The 18,642-nt window shown below is 46.0% G+C and overlaps 9 protein-coding genes across 9 annotated transcripts; 4 read left to right on the top strand and 5 right to left on the bottom strand.

The window, feature by feature from the left end:
• Positions 1-172: 172 nt before the first annotated feature.
• N7479_006197 (TBCB family protein) lies at positions 173-1,223 on the bottom strand (the record flags this gene model as incomplete). Its single annotated transcript, XM_057253893.1, has 3 exons — positions 173-513; positions 586-805; positions 948-1,223. 3 exons carry the CDS (start codon positions 1,221-1,223, stop codon positions 173-175), a joined length of 837 nt encoding a protein of 278 aa, XP_057107755.1.
• A 1,214-nt stretch (positions 1,224-2,437) lies between these two features.
• Positions 2,438-3,314, top strand: N7479_006196 (tRNA (carboxymethyluridine(34)-5-O)-methyltransferase; the record flags this gene model as incomplete). Its single annotated transcript, XM_057253892.1, has 3 exons — positions 2,438-2,533; positions 2,592-2,716; positions 2,846-3,314. 3 exons carry the CDS (start codon positions 2,438-2,440, stop codon positions 3,312-3,314), a joined length of 690 nt encoding a protein of 229 aa, XP_057107754.1.
• A 370-nt stretch (positions 3,315-3,684) lies between these two features.
• Positions 3,685-4,642, bottom strand: N7479_006195 (MYB DNA-binding domain protein; the record flags this gene model as incomplete). Its single annotated transcript, XM_057253891.1, has 2 exons — positions 3,685-4,099; positions 4,185-4,642. The coding sequence occupies 2 exons, from the start codon at positions 4,640-4,642 to the stop codon at positions 3,685-3,687; spliced, it is 873 nt and encodes a 290-aa protein (XP_057107753.1).
• A 3,443-nt stretch (positions 4,643-8,085) lies between these two features.
• On the top strand, positions 8,086-10,010 carry N7479_006194 (Peptidase C19 ubiquitin carboxyl-terminal hydrolase 2; the record flags this gene model as incomplete). Its single annotated transcript, XM_057253890.1, has 3 exons — positions 8,086-8,277; positions 8,327-8,736; positions 8,798-10,010. 3 exons carry the CDS (start codon positions 8,086-8,088, stop codon positions 10,008-10,010), a joined length of 1,815 nt encoding a protein of 604 aa, XP_057107752.1.
• A 148-nt stretch (positions 10,011-10,158) lies between these two features.
• Positions 10,159-10,749, top strand: N7479_006193 (uncharacterized protein; the record flags this gene model as incomplete). The annotated part of the gene is made up of 1 exon (XM_057253889.1): positions 10,159-10,749. The coding sequence occupies one exon, from the start codon at positions 10,159-10,161 to the stop codon at positions 10,747-10,749; it is 591 nt and encodes a 196-aa protein (XP_057107751.1).
• Positions 10,750-11,219: 470 nt separating this feature from the next.
• Positions 11,220-12,417, bottom strand: rpn8 (proteasome regulatory particle lid subunit RPN8; the record flags this gene model as incomplete). The annotated part of the gene is made up of 3 exons (XM_057253888.1): positions 11,220-11,819; positions 11,895-12,166; positions 12,234-12,417. The coding sequence occupies 3 exons, from the start codon at positions 12,415-12,417 to the stop codon at positions 11,220-11,222; spliced, it is 1,056 nt and encodes a 351-aa protein (XP_057107750.1).
• A 544-nt stretch (positions 12,418-12,961) lies between these two features.
• Positions 12,962-13,934, top strand: adk1 (adenylate kinase ADK1; the record flags this gene model as incomplete). Its single annotated transcript, XM_057253887.1, has 4 exons — positions 12,962-13,121; positions 13,179-13,231; positions 13,292-13,446; positions 13,529-13,934. 4 exons carry the CDS (start codon positions 12,962-12,964, stop codon positions 13,932-13,934), a joined length of 774 nt encoding a protein of 257 aa, XP_057107749.1.
• Positions 13,935-14,319: 385 nt separating this feature from the next.
• Positions 14,320-15,698, bottom strand: N7479_006190 (Gfo/Idh/MocA family protein; the record flags this gene model as incomplete). Its single annotated transcript, XM_057253886.1, has 4 exons — positions 14,320-14,891; positions 14,988-15,518; positions 15,588-15,608; positions 15,665-15,698. The coding sequence occupies 4 exons, from the start codon at positions 15,696-15,698 to the stop codon at positions 14,320-14,322; spliced, it is 1,158 nt and encodes a 385-aa protein (XP_057107748.1).
• A 281-nt stretch (positions 15,699-15,979) lies between these two features.
• On the bottom strand, positions 15,980-18,117 carry N7479_006189 (putative mRNA cleavage factor complex component Pcf11; the record flags this gene model as incomplete). The annotated part of the gene is made up of 6 exons (XM_057253885.1): positions 15,980-16,027; positions 16,079-16,429; positions 16,481-17,377; positions 17,431-17,616; positions 17,651-17,860; positions 17,953-18,117. The coding sequence occupies 6 exons, from the start codon at positions 18,115-18,117 to the stop codon at positions 15,980-15,982; spliced, it is 1,857 nt and encodes a 618-aa protein (XP_057107747.1).
• Positions 18,118-18,642: the final 525 nt, after the last annotated feature.

Raw genomic sequence — 18,642 nt, 5'->3', positions numbered from 1 at the left:
TACGATTACCAGGGAATTTGGCGTTTTTCCCGCCTGTTTCTCCAGTTAATTATGCAGTATCTATTGGTGATAATTGGTGATGAAAGAATAACTGAGAAGCTGGGAATCCGAACCCCCATTTATTCAAAAAAATATCGAAATGTATTCATTCAAAATATACATACCCAGTGTATCAAATCTCCTCCATTAGGTCATCTAGGTCGTCGTCTAGACCTAGCGGGGGGAACTCCCCGACTTCAACCTTTTCGGGCTTCACAAAGACGCCCCTATTGCCTAAGCACTCGAAGTAGCGCTGTCCACCTACACTACCATCGTTTTTCCCCATCGGCTCGTCAAGCTCAATCCCAACCCAGATTGGCTGAAGATCTGCCAGAAGTCCTGCATCCTGTTGCAGCTCGCGACCTGGACCGGTGATAGGAATAGTTGGAACAGGTCCAACGAAGCGGATTGTACCACGTCGAATATGCGGCGGAGAGGAAGGCAAAACGATAGCTCGTTTAGCAACAGTGATTCCTGCCAAGATGTCATTAGATCAATAGAAGAAAAGAAATCGCATTGACACTGGAAATTTTTGTTTTAACGAACCTCTCGATTGAACCTCGGTTTGGTCTTTCTCAACTTGATGGCGCAGAGCCTCTTCAGGTGATAAAGCGTTAGGATCAAACCGGCCCAGCTTCTGAATCTTCTTCCAAGCCAATACAGAGTCTGAACGGGCTTCGTATGTTTCAGTTGGTAGCACATATTTCTCGACCGATGACAAGTCGGTGAAGTTAGCCCGCATGGTTTGTGGGCGGCTGTCATTGACCTGGTGAGGATACAAATCAGCATATGTTCAGAATTTGTAAAATATAATTATCTTGCCCTGACAACTCGAATCCGAAGAGATAAAAAAAAGTAACAAAACAAAACAAAACAAAACAAAACAAAGAAAGAAAGAAAGAACCAACCTCGATCTCCGATCCCTTCACCAAGCCCCAATCCCCAATCAGGCGGTCGTCTCCATCCGCCCATTGGTTAGGTCGACCAGGCACTTTTACCCGTAGGCGCTGGCACCCTGGCGGGATTCCGGTCATAGTCTCCAGCTTTGCCTTGACCTGCATCACTGTCCAGGTTGGAGTGATGCGGCGTTCAGTCAGGAATCGAGGCTCCGAATTCCCGGGCTTGGTTAAAGCCGCGTTGGTGATTATGACAGATATGTCCATCGGAGTAGGCTGGAACGCCATCTTGTCTTTTGTTTCTAGCAAGAAATGTTAGAGTGGGCTGTGAATCAATGCAAGTTCTTGATGGCAGGGTGTGAGGTATTCAATCCCCCCACCTTTGTCCCCGGGGCTCGAAATCGGACAGCTAGATTCAATATTTTGTAATCCTTAGAGTTGAAAAAAAAAAAAAAACACAAGAACAGGCAATGCATTCGGCATCAGAATTGCTAGTATCAAATTCCCCTGAGTGGCTCACAAGTAGCTGCTGGCACTTGCCAGGGTAACTTTGTGTGGCAGTTGACAGGAATACAGCCTAGTCTAGACGAAAGGGACCATTCTTGAACAAGGGTAAGTAGTACTTACAGTTGATCTTGTGCTGCCCTGTGGTTGACAGGAAAAGGAATATCGCCCCTCGAAAGATGCGATTATTAGTAAGCGGTCTCCGCCAGGAACAGGCACCGCTTGATGCTACACACAGTTGAGAATGGAATTGACAAATGATATATAATCTTGGAGGAGGACAAGGTGAAATTAAGGGAACCCCTTTTTGGTGCACCTTATGTTGATAAACCATTGCCTGAACGGGATATCAAAGTAGAATGTCAAAGTAAGTCAACATTCCAGTAAGAAATTGATATAAAACACGAGTCATGGCTTATCATAGATGAAGGTTACCTACTTGTGATATATGTATATAATCAATATACGTATTTACGTAGTACTGTAGGTCACCTTGGAATACTGAGAAATTAAAATTTACTATTCGGGCTATCGCGTGTTAAGAATACAGATCTAGATATTCTCATAGAGCAATTCAACTCGAACCCTATTATGAAAAAGGCCCGTCAGAATTTAGGCTATCTTATACCGGTATTATGCAACAGATTCTATATTATATCATAGTTAGTATTTTGTATTATTATAGCACCAGCGTTTATACTTCAAACCCCCCCCTTGTTATATGACTCTACGGCAATTGATCATTTTCCAATTTTTATCAAGAATAGACAAGACAGTTAAACTTGACATGATTCAAACTTTATACGTTAATACTTTCTGTATATTTTATTCAACTTCAAACACATCATACATTTTGTATTTTGTCTGCCATATAAATTCAACATCGAGATGATGTAGATATTATGCCCCGTTACAAATCGCGAGCCACGTGATATCCATTCTCACTTGACTTTTCAAAACGTTTCAACAGTTCCCACCTTGTTCACGACGAAAGCATCATGGCGTCCCAACAGACAGGCGAAGCGTATGAGCAGGAAAACGTGCACCAAGTATATCAAGAAATTGCTCAGCATTTCTCTGCCACCCGCTACAAGGTGTGTTTTAAGCGGCTACCTCAACTCATGTGGGTTTCCCAATTAACCACTTTTCCAGCCATGGCCTATAGTCGAGCAATTCCTCACGAGCCTAGCACCAGGTGCAGTGGGTCTAGATGTAGGGTGTGGTAATGGCAAAAACTTGATGGTAAATCGAGATGTCTTTATCATCGCTTCAGATAGGTATGTTTTTCATATGAGTTATTGAATTCTTGGATTTTGGAATGCTCTATAGACTTCTTTATTTCCTTGGGATAATCCCATTCTGTCCATTGTATATCCCTTTGAGCTCCTGGGCTGACCCGATGGCAGATCCGAAAACCTGGCTCGGATTGCCATGCAGCACCAGCCGCATTCGACAGTGGTGGCCGATATTCTTGACCTCCCGCACCGAGATGAAAACTTCGACTTTGCAATTTCGATCGCAGTGGTGCATCATCTTTCCACTCCGGCCCGGCGAGTTCAAGCAGTCGCCGAAATCTTGCGAACTGTGAAACAGGGTTCAGGGATGCAGGAAGGTGGGAAGATCCTGATTTACGCCTGGGCTCTTGAGCAAAAGAATAGCCGTAGAGGTTGGGACAAAGGCGATGAGCAAGATCGAATGGTTCCCTGGGTTCGTAAGGGTGATCAACCCCAGACTTTCCATCGCTACTACCACTTGTACGCGCAAGGCGAACTGGAGCGTGACATCGATAGTGCTGGCGGCCGTGTGCTAGAATCCGGGTACGAGAAAGATAACTGGTGGGCGATTGCAACCCCCAAGACTGCTCATGACGTTTGAATATGTGGTATGCACTCCGAGAGCCAGCCTCGGAGAGTCATGAGAAAACATATCAATTTGCACTGCTGGCCCCGCCAAAATTTCTGCAAACAAAGGAAAAAGAACGCAACAAACACCGAGGGGTAGAAATCATCTATACGATTTACTATCCCCACAAATCACGATATACCTCCAACCGGCGCTATGCAATTCGTAACAGAAAACCACAACAGAAAACAAGGGGGGCGGGGGGAATATGAATCAGAAGAGAGGAGCGGAAAAAAAGAGAAAAAAAAGAGAAAAAAAAGAGAAAAAAAAGAGAGAAAAAGAGAGAAAAAGAGAGAGAAAAACTCAAGGAAAGACGTGTAGGCGTCATCTTCATCATCTCATCTTAGGGCATGGTCCGAGGGGGCATGCCAAGGTGAGGGCCCATGAGACCTGGTGGAGGAATCCCCATCTCTGGTGGTCGTCCAATTCCATAGAACTCTCTCGGAGGAGGCGGAGCGGGTGCGTATGCAGGAACGCCTGCAGTAAGTTCTTCAAGGGAGGGAAGTTGAGGTGGAAGGCCTGGCAGATGACCTGGGATTGCGCGTGAGGAAGATCCCTTTCTCGGCCGGGATAGAGATGTGCTAGCGCGGCGTGTCCTGGTGGTTGGGGGGTCGATAGCAGCACTCGAGAGGGAGAATGGCACTACACCTGCGCGTCGAGCCATCTCCTGCTCTCCCAGCTGCCAGTGCATAGCCTCTGCTGCACGCCATGGGATAGCCATTTCCTCCGCTACCTTGGACCACATTTCGGCTTTGAATCTATCACAGTGCGAGATTAGTGGATTTGTTCCCTTTCCGAGATGCCATCTCTCTCTCTCTCTCTCCATCTCTCTCCAAGACCTACCTCTCATATAAACGAGCTAGTTTGTTCTTCTTATCTTCATCCCATTCACTTCGACGTTCTAGGTAGTTCTGATAATGAAGACGGCAACTAATAGCACTGCGGCCGGGAAGTCGTTTGCTGATATCCTCCCACTTCATACCACTGCCACGCAGTTCGATGATCAAGGCATCCTCATCTGGCGACCACTTGGACTGTTTCTTTGCTGGAGATTCGGCCGTATGCGAGGGCTGTAAGCGCTTGGCAGCGCCGGACGGGCCGGTCTTGGTCAAGGGTGGCATGGACATGGCAGCCGGGCCCGGCATACTCATCATGGGACCTAAACCCATTGGCCCTATCGTTCTGGGCGGGTACCCGGTGTTCAAACCCGGGGCGGCTTCTTCCTCATCTTGGGGCTTGAGTAGCAGTGAGATATCCACTTTGACAGGGGGCAATATAGGTCGATTTTGTAACGCAATCATATGCGCGGATGAGCACCGGTGAATCGAATAGAAAACAAAGCAGGGAGATCCCCGACTCTGGAGGGGGGGGAAGGGACAAAAAAAGGAAAGGACGGAAGGTGCTCGTGATCCCAGTATTTTTCCTAATATGACGACAGAACAATAAAAATGTCCAAAATCAATTAAAGAATCGACACTTTTTTAGGGAGGAGGAGAGGGGGAGGAGGGGGGAGGGAGGAATTTTTTTTTAAGAAAAATCTCCAGGATAACAGAGAAAAGAGATAGAGAGGGAGAAAGAGTGAGAATAGAGGGGGGAAAGGGTATGGAATATGCTAAGATTTAGAATTCGTAAAGGGAGAAGAAACCATATGAAGCATTCCAACTAGAAGGTGAAACGAATCAAGAAGTGACAGCTGATCTAAACCTATCCTGAAGAGAAGAGAGGAGAAAAAGAAGAGTCTTAGACCGTTGGGGGGTGGAACTATTAAGGGTAACGGCTGTTACAGAGTCAAAAAATACTTCAGAATATCCACTTGATTTTAATTAAAGATGCGGTCAGTTCCCCTGTCTACTTCTGATCTTCAGTTTTTAGGCTTGGTGGGTTTATATATATAAGTGAAGTTTATTAGGTTAAGTGTATTATATATCGAATGTATACACATATATAGGTATAATAGATATTGAAGACCCTTTTTTTCCCCCTTAACGATTAACTAGGTATAGTTATATGGAGAGGGAGAGAGATATATATACTTGGTGTATATACAACATAGACGGGAAATGTTTGATATGACCTGCAGAGTTTCATACTAACCTAGAAAAGGAAGAGGGGCAATTTTTGGGATCAAACGGTACGGAGTATATGGTATATTTGTAGTATTATAGTGTATACTAATAGTATACTATGGTAATTATTCATAGGTATATAATTTTTTTTAAAAAAAATCACTTATTAAGATATATACTATAACGTATTGATAGTATTACATTATGTGCAAAACCAAAAATTAAAATTAAAAGAAAATATATATATCGGAGACCCGCATCACCCTTTGGTTAAATGAGAACGGTCTTCTCCGGTCCAGAGCCCTACAAAGTAGAGCCAAAAAGGTCCAGATGGGAAGTATCGTTTATATATTTGTACGGAGTACGGAGTACACATATATATATTATTTACTAGGATATGTTAACTTGGAACCAGTCGGGGATTTTTCTCTTATTCTTCCCCTTGCTCTGTGGGGCTTTTCCGGGTTCCTGACTCTCGGGTGTATGTTTTCTTCTGTACGGAGTAGTTAAATAGTTATCTTGAATCCGAATCTAAACTTGACGTAACACCTTGAGATGTCCAGTTTCTGCAGTGCCAGTGAATCAAATTGGTGAATCCTGTTCTATATTCTACCTAATATATAGATTTTAAGATCGGTAATTTGCTAAAGGTCTTAGAACCTCTTGAACGACGGGGCACGCGTTCACGCATTTCCAAGATTTAAGGGGGATCATTTCAATTTCCCGTTCCCAATTAATAGCCCTGTCAATTTCCACCTTTTCCCACTTTTTCCCTTTTTTTGACAGTTAATTTCCCAATTCTAGTGCACGTCATGCCCGTTGGACCCAGAAACCGGGCACATGCTTGGGCCGAACACGAGTTCCTTTTCTTATATTCTATGATTCTATTAATCTATTACTCTACGTAGTCCACTATTCTATTATTCTATTATTCCATGATTCCATGCTGTATATTCTATATATTTATTAAATATCATACTCTCTATATTGTATGATGTACCCTCGACGATCAGTTTCCCTGAAACATCTGTTCAGTCAATGCACCTAGGATCAGCAATCCTCTTCCTACTAGTACTTCCGGACCTCTAATCTCGTCTACGATGCTTTTTTTTACCTATCAACTTTCCTGTCAGGCAAAAAAAAAAAAAAAAAAAAAAAAAGGGCAAACCAAGAAAAACCCCCAAAAAAGCAAAGAAAAAGACGAGAGTCGAACTTGTATGTGGATCATATGTACAACGTTCGCAAGGCGCGCAAGGCGATCGTTGCCTTCCTTGGCTTCGTTCGGAGCCAGCACAGACATGACCCGTTCGGCAGCTACGGCTTCAAGGACCTTATGATCCGCTGGGCAAAATAGGCCAATGCCCTTATATAGAGAACTGATCAGTAGATATACAAAAAAAAATTCAAGTAGAAAATTCAGATAGAAAGATCAGAAGAACATGATGATCTCCTCTAACAGTACCGTATAGGGGAAGAAGACCATGAAGAAATAATGTGGAGTTTCAAGGAGGGGCGTTCGGATCATCGAAACTATGACTTAACTGGTAGCGAAGAGCTGGTGGCGCTGCGCGGAGGTTTCTCTTTTCTATTTATTGTCGCGATCACCCTAAATATCCGACACTCGCCCGTTAGACCCGGTTTTTTTAACCTATTGGAAGTTCATCATTTTGCTGTTCTTGTTTCTGTTCAGGGATTTAGGGGAATTTCTTGCTTAGGGCTTATAGGACCCTACCACTACAACATAATCACATATGCACCATGAACGGAGAATTTAGGTTCCACTTAGATCATCTACCCTTCAGCTGAAGTGGCGCTCAACCGTTTGGCGAGAGGGCAATGCGCTCAGTGGATCTTCGGTAGATGCGAGGAACCCTGCTGTCAATAATGCTATATGGATCATTGCAGAGTCATAGGAAGTGGATGCATCTTAAATATATATGGAATAGTAAAATATATATGTACTCCGTAAATACACGGAGTATACGATATATATATATATATATACGTTTCGGCCGGATCTCTGGATATTTCCACAGTCCAACCACTATTTCTATTTGACTCCACATTTGAAACAGCCCTGGAGCCGATCAAATATATCCAGACTTCTCAATAGACAATTTATAGACCACTTTAGGTGGAACTAGGAGTTCTCCAGAGTTAAGATCTTTAGTCTCGAACATTCTAATCTTTACAAAACTGGGGAAAAGTTATAGGAATTGCCTGATTCCAAGTCCCACTGGGCCCTGAAATTTCCGTCAAATTTCAGCCAATTTTTAGGGAATTCATTTTCGTCTTTGAATTCGTCTTTGAAAATGTGAACAAGTTTTTATTTATAGATATTTTTTTCCCAAGTTCTTTGTTTGGATGTAGATCGACTTCGAATCAGATGTAAAATCGTGGAATGGCTGGAAATCTGTGAAAGAACGAAATAATCAAATGAGATTTAAAGGAAATTTGAATGAATGCCTTTAGAGTTGACTTGATAGAACTCTTGCCTTTCTTTGATCATACTGTTTTGATTCATTGGTTCGTGAATTCAAAGAATCCAAGTCGAAGCCCTATTTTCTTTGGAGATGGAAAACAATGAAAATCCAGTTGCAATGCAAGATAAATCAAACTGAAACCCCCTCAAGTAAGTATTAGCTTCATACCACATCTATTTACTCTTATATTCTATCATGGCCGGAGGAGACAACCCCGAAACGGAACATCAAGAAGATGTGGAACATGAGGAGGAGGTGGAACATGAAGCACACGTGGAACATGAAGAGGAACAAGTCGAAGAGCAACAAGAAGCAGCCTCAGATAAAGAAGTGAAAGACTCGACAGAGCCAAGAGAAAAGACTGCGAATGAGAGCAGGACAGTGAGAGTAAGTGTTATAGCCTTCTTCGATATCAACACTCTAACACAAAATATAGACCACCATCCCCAAATATTGGCATCCAGATCTGCCCGATAGACCCACCGTGGGCTTTGGCAATAGGGATGTTGACTGCTATCGAAATGTCACCTTCCACCTGATTCTCAATGTGCCGGTTTTCTACAATTGGCTCATCTGGTACAAGGAGCATCATGCCCCAAAGGGCCACATTTGCAATCTGGGCTCATCTGATGAAGGAGATCCTATGAAATGTCTAGTTTGCGAACTGGCTGAGATCGCTCAAGGTTACTGGTCAGGTAAAATTGGAAGCTGGATGGACAACTTTGTATCGCTAGGAGATACTCTCTTGCATAGTTGGAAACCGGGCGGGACAAGCGTGGAACAAGACCCGGCAGAATACCTCGAAGTGCTTTACAACACGATCAGAGATAGGACCAAGCTGATGATGTAAGTTATTTGTTATTCTTTTAAATATCCCCCCACAAAAAAAAACACTAACTTTAGATAGGCAAGGAGACTTGAAAGATATCTTCGAGGTCAAAATCATCGAGGTGACCAGATGCGACGGGAAATCACCTTGTGAGCCAGCATACAACCCAAGAAATCAACTGTTGATGATGATCAGCTTGTCTGGAGAGGAGGGCGATGTACTACCTGAAAAGCCTACTTTGAGCGATATAATACAACGGCACTTTGACCACGAGGATGATTACGATGCGTGCACCACATGTGGAGGCATGAGAACATCTAAAGAGCAAATTGGAAGTTTTCCTGAGCTTCTCTTGGTCCAGCTCAACCGTGCCGATACGAAGGGCAAGAAGATCCGCACTCACGTATATCTGAGTGAAGAGTTGGATATCGAGACACGGTTCATCGATGAACGCTGGGGTAACAAACGAAAAATCATCCAGTATAAATTAACCTCGGTGATCTTGCATAGTGGTGATCCGACACACGGCCATTACTGTATCGGCGTTAAAGGCAAAGGGGATAAATGGTACTTGTTGAATGATGAGCATAAAATCCAAAAGTGGCAACCCGAAGGGCCTGGAAGCGACCCGATCCATCTCAGCACCTGTTATATATTTGCATACCGCCGGTTACCCACGGGTGATGAAGTACCGACACCGGATTACGATGCCATGCAAATCGACTCTGGTTCGGTGTTCGACAAGAATCTGTTCCCAGGTTTTGATTTTGATTCTGGATCATTAAAACCTGTCTCTGAATTAGATCCCAATGCCTGGGGCAATGCCAAGGAGCTCGGGAAATTCCTGAATATGATGATTCCCAAGGTTGTCGATGTCTATATAGCTCGCTCAGAGAATGCGAGACACAAGGAGTTTAAGGGATGGATAGATGAATGGGAGAAGAAAAAAGGAGTCAAAGGAGTGGAGACTTCTGCTATTGGTCCTGATATTGCGGATATAGTCAACTGGACTAAGGAACGAGGACGACTTGAGATAACTTTGACTGGAGATGGAGGGAAAGGGTCAAAATTGTTGGATCTTGAAGTTCAAGGAATGCACTACAATCGACTTAAGGGGAAGAAGCGAGCAAGGGAGGAAGATGAAGGGGATAAGGAAAAGGAAAAGGGAAAGGGAAAAGGAAAAGGGATGTTTTCCAATTTGAAGAAAAAAGTGCGAGATAAAGCAAAGGAATTTGAAAATGGAAATGGGAAGGCGAAGAAGACGAAGAATGGGAAGAAGGCAAAGAACTAGTTTTGACAGACATCTCTCGGGGGTCTTTTTTGGTTTCCTTTTTATTTCATTCCAATCTATATATCTTCATTTCTTTTCATTTCTTTTCCTTTCTTTTCATTCTTTTCATTCTTTTCATTCTTTTCATCCTCTTTTTTTTTTTATCAGAATGGATTCTATTAATTCTATAAATGCGTCCAAAGCTTCTTCTCAGATCTTTATTGATCGTTTAATAGCAGAATTAACACCAAGACTTTCAAACCTGAAACCATTGATGTTGACATTACATTGTCTATTCCCAAATGACTTCCTCCCTGCACTTGATATTCTCGACCGCAAATTAATACGTCGAATTATACGCTCAGATCATGCCACATCCCCAGAGGCAGCCCAAGAGGATATTTTCATCGTGATATCTGCCTCGGCACCACCTCCACTCCCTTCAACATCTTCAGAAGAAAAGGGTTATGAGGTTCGGCTACGTGCCTGGAATTGCAGCTGTCCTACATTTACCTTATCTGCGTACCGAGACTCTCCGCCTCCGGTGAATCATCCGACAAACGATCAGGACCACTTGGCCTACTCATTTGGCGGAACGCTAGCTCGTGGTACGGCTCGGATAGCGCCTCCTACCTGCAAACATATTCTAGCCTGCATTTTGCATGCACGGTGCCCTGAGCTGTTCGGGGTTGATGGAGATGGCAGATTCGTAGTTCCCATGGAGGAATTGGCAGGCTGGTGTGCTGGTTGGGGTGGTTGATTTGCTTAGCTTTTGACACGTCAACAAAATCTGATGCACATGATGTATTATTATGCACTTTACTACGTACCATTTTGCATTACATATGAACCATCTGCCCATGTCCAGGGCAATCGTTGAACAACACAGAAGTCGGCTGGCCACATATGGGGGACTTGTTCCCCGAGCTCTTACGATTGCGGAATGATGGCATGATACGTCAATGGCAGTTTCAATTATTTCGGGTGTACTTGAAATATATACAGTTTACAGAAAGAGAGAAAATAAAGTATTTGTTCACTGTACGAAATGGATAATCTTGGACTGTTAATAGGATATTGACCTTCATCACTATTCCACTATACATGGCAAGATATAAGAAAGAGGGGTGAGGGGGAAATTGGTTGAAATATCATATGGCTTTACTTGAATTGACAATTCTTTCTGAAAGAGAATAAATTAAGAAAAGAAAAAAAAAAAAAAAACGTCTCTTAGTTCTTCTTGTTCTTGTCAGAGGTATCCTGTTCCTCCTTCTGTTCGCCATTTGGCGAACCAGCCTTCTTGGCATCCTTGTCTCCCTTAGTTCCATTGGCATCCTGGTCCCGCTTGGTTTCACTCTCCTCTTGCTGCTGTCGGTTCTGGATCTTGTTATCGATTAAGTCGTGGAAAGCCGTGATAGCACGGATCAAGCTGCTGATGTAGATAGCCATCAACTGGTCATTAGTCTTGACACTCATGGCCCGTGCCAATTCGCTATTCTCGATTTGTGGCTCCTGGCCGTTGGTCCGCTGTGTCGCTGGTGGGGTGGACAGATTGGGAAGGAGGTTGAACACATCTTGGAGGTTGCCCAGAATAGCGTGGTTGACGGGAAGTTCCTTGTCGAGAACTTTCTGGAGGTATTGTCCGATATCGCGTAGTCGCAGATGCAATCCTTGCAGTGACTGCAGCTGCGACGTGATACGGGTGGAAAGTGTGCCGACTGCGACGTCCCTGATGTCCCGGAGGAGGTGTTCCACGCCAATTTCCTCTGCTTCTTCTGCCTCGATTATCGACGGGGTGTGCACAAATGTCCGGGAGGTTGTTGTTCCATCCTGCAAGTGCAAAAGAGCCCTGATTAGCGCTGGTGGCCTGGTGGGTGCTTTCCTCGGGATTGAATTCAAACTCACATCCTTAATTTCATCTACAGCGAAGTAAGCATCTGTAGGCACACCAACTTCCTTCGGTTGTACATCGACAATAACCAGCAAGGGGTTGGGCGTGTATTTTTTGAAGAGCTCATTGATCTCCAAATCCGAAGCGCGCAGCTTAGGACCCGAGTGGTACCAGCCAACAAGCTTCTCGCGAGCATTGATTTTCTTGAACATATCCCTCATCGATTCGACGAAGTTGTGGTCCAAGAACCACACTGATGGGTCCTTTTCATCCTCCTCGAATGGGACTAGAGAGAAAACACAAATGTCAGCTCATCTGTTGTATGGGCTTGACGCACCGAAGCTTGCACTCACCAGCAAAACTGTTTGATACCCGGACATTATCGCCCGAGTTCTCACCTAGCAGCACACCTACAACACGTTTCCGGGTACCCTTTGCCGTTCTCCCATAGTGATCTGCGACGGAGAGGAGGACTAACGGGGCAACCGTCACGGAGCGGTTGACGAGGGATAGCGTGTCTGCCGTGGTGGCAGGCATCATGAAAGAGTGAAAAGGCGAAAAGAAATTGAGAGCTATAAGGGACGACTAAGGCTCGTAGGTCAAATAAAATCCAATGAAACAGCAAATCAACGCGAGATAGGAGAATGCAGTGGATGAGAAGCGATGATGCACAGGTGCTCTTGAGAGCTCTCCGCCACAGCGCTGCGCCATATTGAGGCTGGAGACTTTAGTAAGCAGCCACCTGTGGGCATCTCACCTAGGTAGGCAATTCGCCCTCGGAAAAAAAAATAGAGGAAGCTTGAAATATGTACATAAATAGATCAATGATTATATAGAATATATAATATAGAAGATATTTTATAAATACTAAACATCAATTGCATCAGGATGTAATTCTGTACTCCGTATACATCATCTCCTGCAAATTGTATGTACTATTTTACTTGGGGACTTGCCCTCTGAAGCCCGTGCTCTCCGAACCTCGGGCGCTAAGTTCCTTGCGAATCTTCCCTTTCCCCATTTTCTCCGTTTCCCCGGCAGTCTTTCTCTTCTTCAAACCTCTCCCCTCTTACAAATTATCATGGCTCCCATCACTGAAGAGGCCGTCTCCGGTCTGAAGAACACCATCCACCAGCTGGAGGCGAAGGTGTCCGAGCTTGAGAGCCGTCTCGCCAATGGCGGCAAGCCCAAGTCTGCCGCTGAGCAGATGCGCATCATCCTAATGGGCCCTCCTGGTGCAGGTATGCGATTGAACTATAACTGGACAAAAGGTGATGGATGTTAACAATTTTAATCAGGAAAGGGTACTCAAGCCCCGAACCTTAAGGAAAAGTACTGCGCGTGCCACCTGGTGAGTAAAGTTTGCCCGAGTACAGCATAAGCTCTTCCCGCTGATATATTTCCTGAATAGGCCACCGGAGACATGCTGCGGTCCCAGGTTGCCAAGAAGACTGATCTTGGAAAGGAAGCCAAGAAGATCATGGATCAGGGTGGTCTCGTCAGCGACGAGATCATGGTCAACATGATCAAGAGCGAACTAGACAACAACGCAGAGTGCAAGAACGGGTGCGTACATTTGCACTCCCTTTCTCCACCCCAATTTATTTTCTTACGAGCCCCGACCAGAATTAACGCGAAAGGTGGATAGTTTCATTCTGGATGGTTTCCCCCGCACGGTTGCGCAGGCCGAGCGTCTCGATGACATGCTCAGCTCCCGTGAGCAGAAGCTTCAGCACGCCATTGAGCTGCAGATTGATGACTCTCTACTGGTGGCTCGTATCACCGGCCGCCTGGTCCACCCTGCCTCCGGCCGCTCGTACCACAAGATCTTCAACCCGCCCAAGGCTGACATGAAGGACGACATCTCCGGAGAGCCGCTGATCCAGCGTTCCGATGACAATGCCGATACCCTCACCAAGCGTCTGGCCACTTACCACGCGCAGACCACCCCCGTTGTCGACTACTACAAGAACACCGGTATCTGGCGCGGCATTGATGCCAGCCAGGAGCCTGGCCAGGTCTGGAAGAGCATTCTTGGAGTCTTCCGCCAGTAAGCGATTCTGTTGGATTGATTTCTTTCAAAAAAGGGAATTTGGGAGGGTAATTTGGGACAATTTACCAGTCCACGCTCCGTGATGCCTACCTTTTTCCCCTATGTTTTTCTTAATTGGGCACACCGGAAGCATGGCTGGCGTTTTCGTCCACATATAGACCTGGGTTTATCCCTTTGACCGCCATGTATAGTAGTATGTCTGTACCTTTGAGTACTGAATACACTCAAGACCGGCTTAAATTCAATTGGGATTTTAGTAAATCGTGTAGTCTTGAGCGTTATTTCCATTCATGACTTAACGAGGCAACACATGGGTATGTGTTATATGCATTCATCTAATAATATGTACTATGTAGTGTTATTTAAACTTGCCATGTAACCTGCACCTAAAATTGTAGAGGATACTCAGTCGATTCAATCTGCTGAGGATAGGCCAAACCACCCTGCTTCCGCACCTCATCCATTACCTCCATAATCACGATACTTTCTTCCAATGGCAAGCCCTCACTCTCAAGCTTGCCATCGCGGAGACAACGAGCAACCTCATCAGCCTCCCAGTACATACCCTTACCATTACCAGGGAACGGACACTGAACATCACGGATCTCACCGCCACCCTTCTTGGGAATGATACGGTAGCTTTCCGGTCGGAAAGGCTGGCCGCGCACCTGAACCTCGCCCTTGGTTCCCTGAATACGGATGCAAGGACCACTCGAACCCTCCTCATCCGGATCAGCGGAGACACGAATGTTGGTCATAGCTATACCGTGCGACTGGTGCGGGTGCGGGCCATTGGAGGGTGTGCTTGTGGGGAAGCTCAGGAGCATGGTTGTGGACTCATCTGCACCTGTGAGGTGATAAGGAGTCATCTGCGAGGAGACAATGGGTGGCTTTCTCTGGTCTCGGGGCAGCGTGTGGTATAGAGTCTGGAAGACCCAGGTCAAGGAGTAGATACCCACTAGAAGAGCAAGTCAATCGATATTTTCTTTCTCTTTCTGTGCTCCGGGGGAAAGGGGCCAGGGCAATCAATGAACAAAAATCTTAGAAAACCTACAATCCAAGAGAGCACCACCGGCCAAATCTGGGTTCACCATGCGGTGTGTGGTACCCCATTTCGTCTCAACATCATCACCGAAGCTCGTATCAGCCACGACACGAAGAACCTCACCGATCTCGCCCTTCTCAATGAGCTCGCGGATCTGAATACTGAGGGGGAAGTAGCGAGTCCAGACAGCTTCCATAAGGAAGAGATTCTTCTTGCGGGCAATCTCAACGAGAATCCTAGTCTGGGCAGCGTTGACGGTGAAGGCTTTCTCGCAGAGAACATTCTTGCCCGCCTCCAGCGCTAGTCTGGCATTCTGGTAGTGGTGGGAGTGCGGAGTCGCGATGTAGATGACATCAACGTTGGGGTCGGCCACGAGAGTCTCGTAGTCACCATATGCGGAGCAAGGCGTTGTGATTCCTCGAGCAGAGATGAATTGCTCCGCCTTGTCCTTGGACGAGGACGAGGCGACGGCAACGACTTGGTGGGCTACGTCAGAGGCATCGCGGGCGTTAGGGTCGATGAGAAGGTCGTTTACGAATGCTATTGGTGATGGGTTATTTCATGAATTCTTGTATTATACACCCGGTTATTGTAGCAGTGAGATCTTACTCTCAGCGATCCAGCCAGTGGCTATTTAATCAGTTAGCTTTATTTTTGTTTTTCTCATAACAAGATATCATTCATACCCATGATACCCCATCGAGCAATGTGTGGCGCCATGATGGGAAGAGTAAACTTGATAGGAAGAGTTGATTGAAAGGTACAAGACTTGATGAAAAGATTAAAGAAGACGCAGTTTACATCGAGAGGAATTTATTTTGGGGGGGGAGGGAGAAAAATATGGAGGGGAAGTGCCGAGCGGGGCAGTCTACGAGGATGCAACGCTAACACTTCTTGTACACTTCGTTGCAAGTAAAAGGAATCAATTCGCTAATTAACGCCAGGGACATGCTCCCTATGCAATGCAAGAGTAATTGTGTTGAAGTATGGTACAAAAAAGATCAGATCTCCGTCTTGATGCGCGTCTTCTGGCTTGGAGATTCAGTTCCCTAATGTATAGTTAGCTCTCTGGAACATCCAACACTCTCAAAGGAACTCACTTCAGCTTTCCGCTTGCCCAGGACAGAGTCAGGCGTGGTAGTCCGTGTCTGGCGCGTCGGGGCAGGGCCCTTGGTCACTTCAGAATAACAACTGGCATGATACACACGACTTCCGACTTTAGTTGCGTCTTGCCAGATCCAGTCTTGGACATCCTCAGACCAAGTCGATTCGAACTTCTCTTGGCATATCGGGCACGGGGTGTTGCGGATAGTAGCATCGTTGGGAGCTCGAATCCACGGCTTTGGCGGCTCTTGCTTGGTATTGCCATCCATACCTGCAGCTCCTTCAGAGTTGGCTTGGGGATCCGCTGCGCCGTTCTCATCGCCAGCCTCCCGGGATTTGATCCAGTCCTATTGGAATTAGAGATAAAACGTGAAGAGGATACAAGACAATCAACATACCCGTTCGTCAACATACCAACTGCGATTCTGAGCCCGCCTAGACGACTCAGTCATGCGTTGATTGGTCTTGAAATGCCAGTCCAAATGCCGGGCCTTCATTTCCTTGCCTTCGTTCGTAGCCAGGAAGCGACGGCCGCAAGTTCCACATCGGTTCGGTCGGGAATCATAAAGAGAGACAATAAGTCCGAATCGAGGGATCTTCATAGACGCGGTGGTCATAGGGACTCCAGAGGATCCATTGAAGGGGATTGAAGTTTGGGTTGGAGCTTGGGGTGTAGGCATTCCATGGGGCAAGATGAACGGTAAATTCGATCTACCAGTAACTGGTGTCGAAGTCGAAGGCGTAAGGGCGGAGGGTGTCGGTCCACCAGGTAGAAGTCCACGTGCCCTCAAGGCCACAATTAGGGGATTCTCCGGCGCTGGCTGTGAAGGGCCGCTTTGGTGAGGATATTGGGGCATCTGAGGCAGCGCTGCCGGGATTTGAGATGGTGGAGTGGATTGTTGACGCGAAGCAGTAGCTTTGATCAGCTCAGCTAGTGTGTTATGGTTTAATATTTGATGAAGGGGCTGCGAGACTGGTTGCGCTGGTTGCGGTGGTGGTGTGGAGATTTGTGGAGGGGCGGACACCGAGCCATTCGTAGCGGTATTAGGGGCGACCGATGGCGGTCTTGTGGCAGCAAGGGCAGAGACCTGATCGCGGACAAGTTTCAACTGATCCGGGGCGAGTTGCTGTTTCTGTAGAATGGCCTGAAGATCCACCAACGCTTTCAAGCGTCGTTGAGAGACGGGATTAAAAGGACTATTAGCAAAGTCAATCTTAGCAGAAGTGATAAGGGCATCCACGTCTCGATTGAGGTAGCTCAAATCAATATCTTGTCGATGGGTCTGGGGAGGTGTCTGTGAGGCCCAGATTAGCGTTGAATGTGATATACAGACGAAAGTAGACTTGCCGAATTGGAATGACCATTGTTAAGATGCTGGTGGGTTTGTGAAGGCCGAGACATGTTCTGAGATGGTGTAGGGCTGTTGGTCCACCCAGTCGGAGTCCCATTTCCACGAACACGGCCGATGATGTCTGGTTGGGCCCTGGCCTGTTGTTGTTGCCAAGCCGCAGTGCGTGCTTTGATGAGAGCACTCTCGATGTTGCGTGTGATGTCGGGGGGGGAATACTGGGCGTGATTCCAAGGAGCCTGGGGCCGGCTCCTTCCATGTCTTAAGCATCTCATCCAACTTCTTTCGGGTGTTTCCATCAACCAGAGTGTAAACATTCATGAATGTCTGGTACATATTCCGGCCAAGGAAGAGGGTGTAAGGGCTTCCAACGTTCTTGACGATAGAATCGGCTACGTAGAGGGCTGGAAGCTTCTGTAGGGGTGGTGTCTACATAGTGGTTAGTACTCATCCTGTACTACGCTTCAAAAAACAAAAAGAACAACGAAAACAAAAAAAAAAAAACAACCAGGAGCACCTACTGTTCGAATGTGGTTCTCCAGGACCCGGGATATGGCCATTGCGTGCTCAGTATTTTCTTTGGCGATGACTGTCAGAGTGCGGATCTGAATTCCATCATTGGTAGTTAGATCCTCCAAGGAACTCTTGTAGTCCTCCGCGATTTCGTCGGAAACGAGGCCGGACATTATGGCGATGTGGGATGAGTCGAGAGTGATCTGGATTTATCAGAGATGCCGAGAGCAGAAATCAATATCAAGGCAGAAGTAACGCTCTTTTTCTTCTGTGTCTTTGTGTGTGCTTTCGAGTTTGATTGTTCTTTTCTTCTTCCCTTTGGCTTCTGCCTGTCCTTTTTCCTGTGACTATCAAGACTGTCTTCTTTTCTTCTTAATCCTTGTCCTCGTTCCAAGGAACAAATTCTCTTGGATCAACGCAAAGATGGAGAAATAGTCGGAACTTGTAAATGCTTGCTAGCTATCTTCGCGAGAATTGAGAAAACAATAGGTATCAAAACGCTTGCTCTCAGTCCAACCCAACCCGTGACCTTCCAGCGCCCTTTTGTATCTACCAGTCAAAGAATGTCCGAGGGGTGATGGAACGAGGGAAGAAATGCTAGGCCAAAAAGCCGCGGGAAAAATTAGGCAGATGCGGGGAGCGGAAAATGAAGAAATAAACGAGACTACCAGGACTGGGTAAATGCAAGAAAACAGCGC

The sequence above is a fragment of the Penicillium vulpinum genome, assembly GCF_028829585.1.
Source record: "Penicillium vulpinum strain IBT 29486 chromosome Unknown utg000003l_segment0_segment0, whole genome shotgun sequence".
NCBI lineage: Eukaryota > Fungi > Ascomycota > Eurotiomycetes > Eurotiales > Aspergillaceae > Penicillium > Penicillium vulpinum.
Note: the sequence above shows the minus strand (reverse complement) of the source record. Positions and strands in the feature narration are given on the sequence as shown.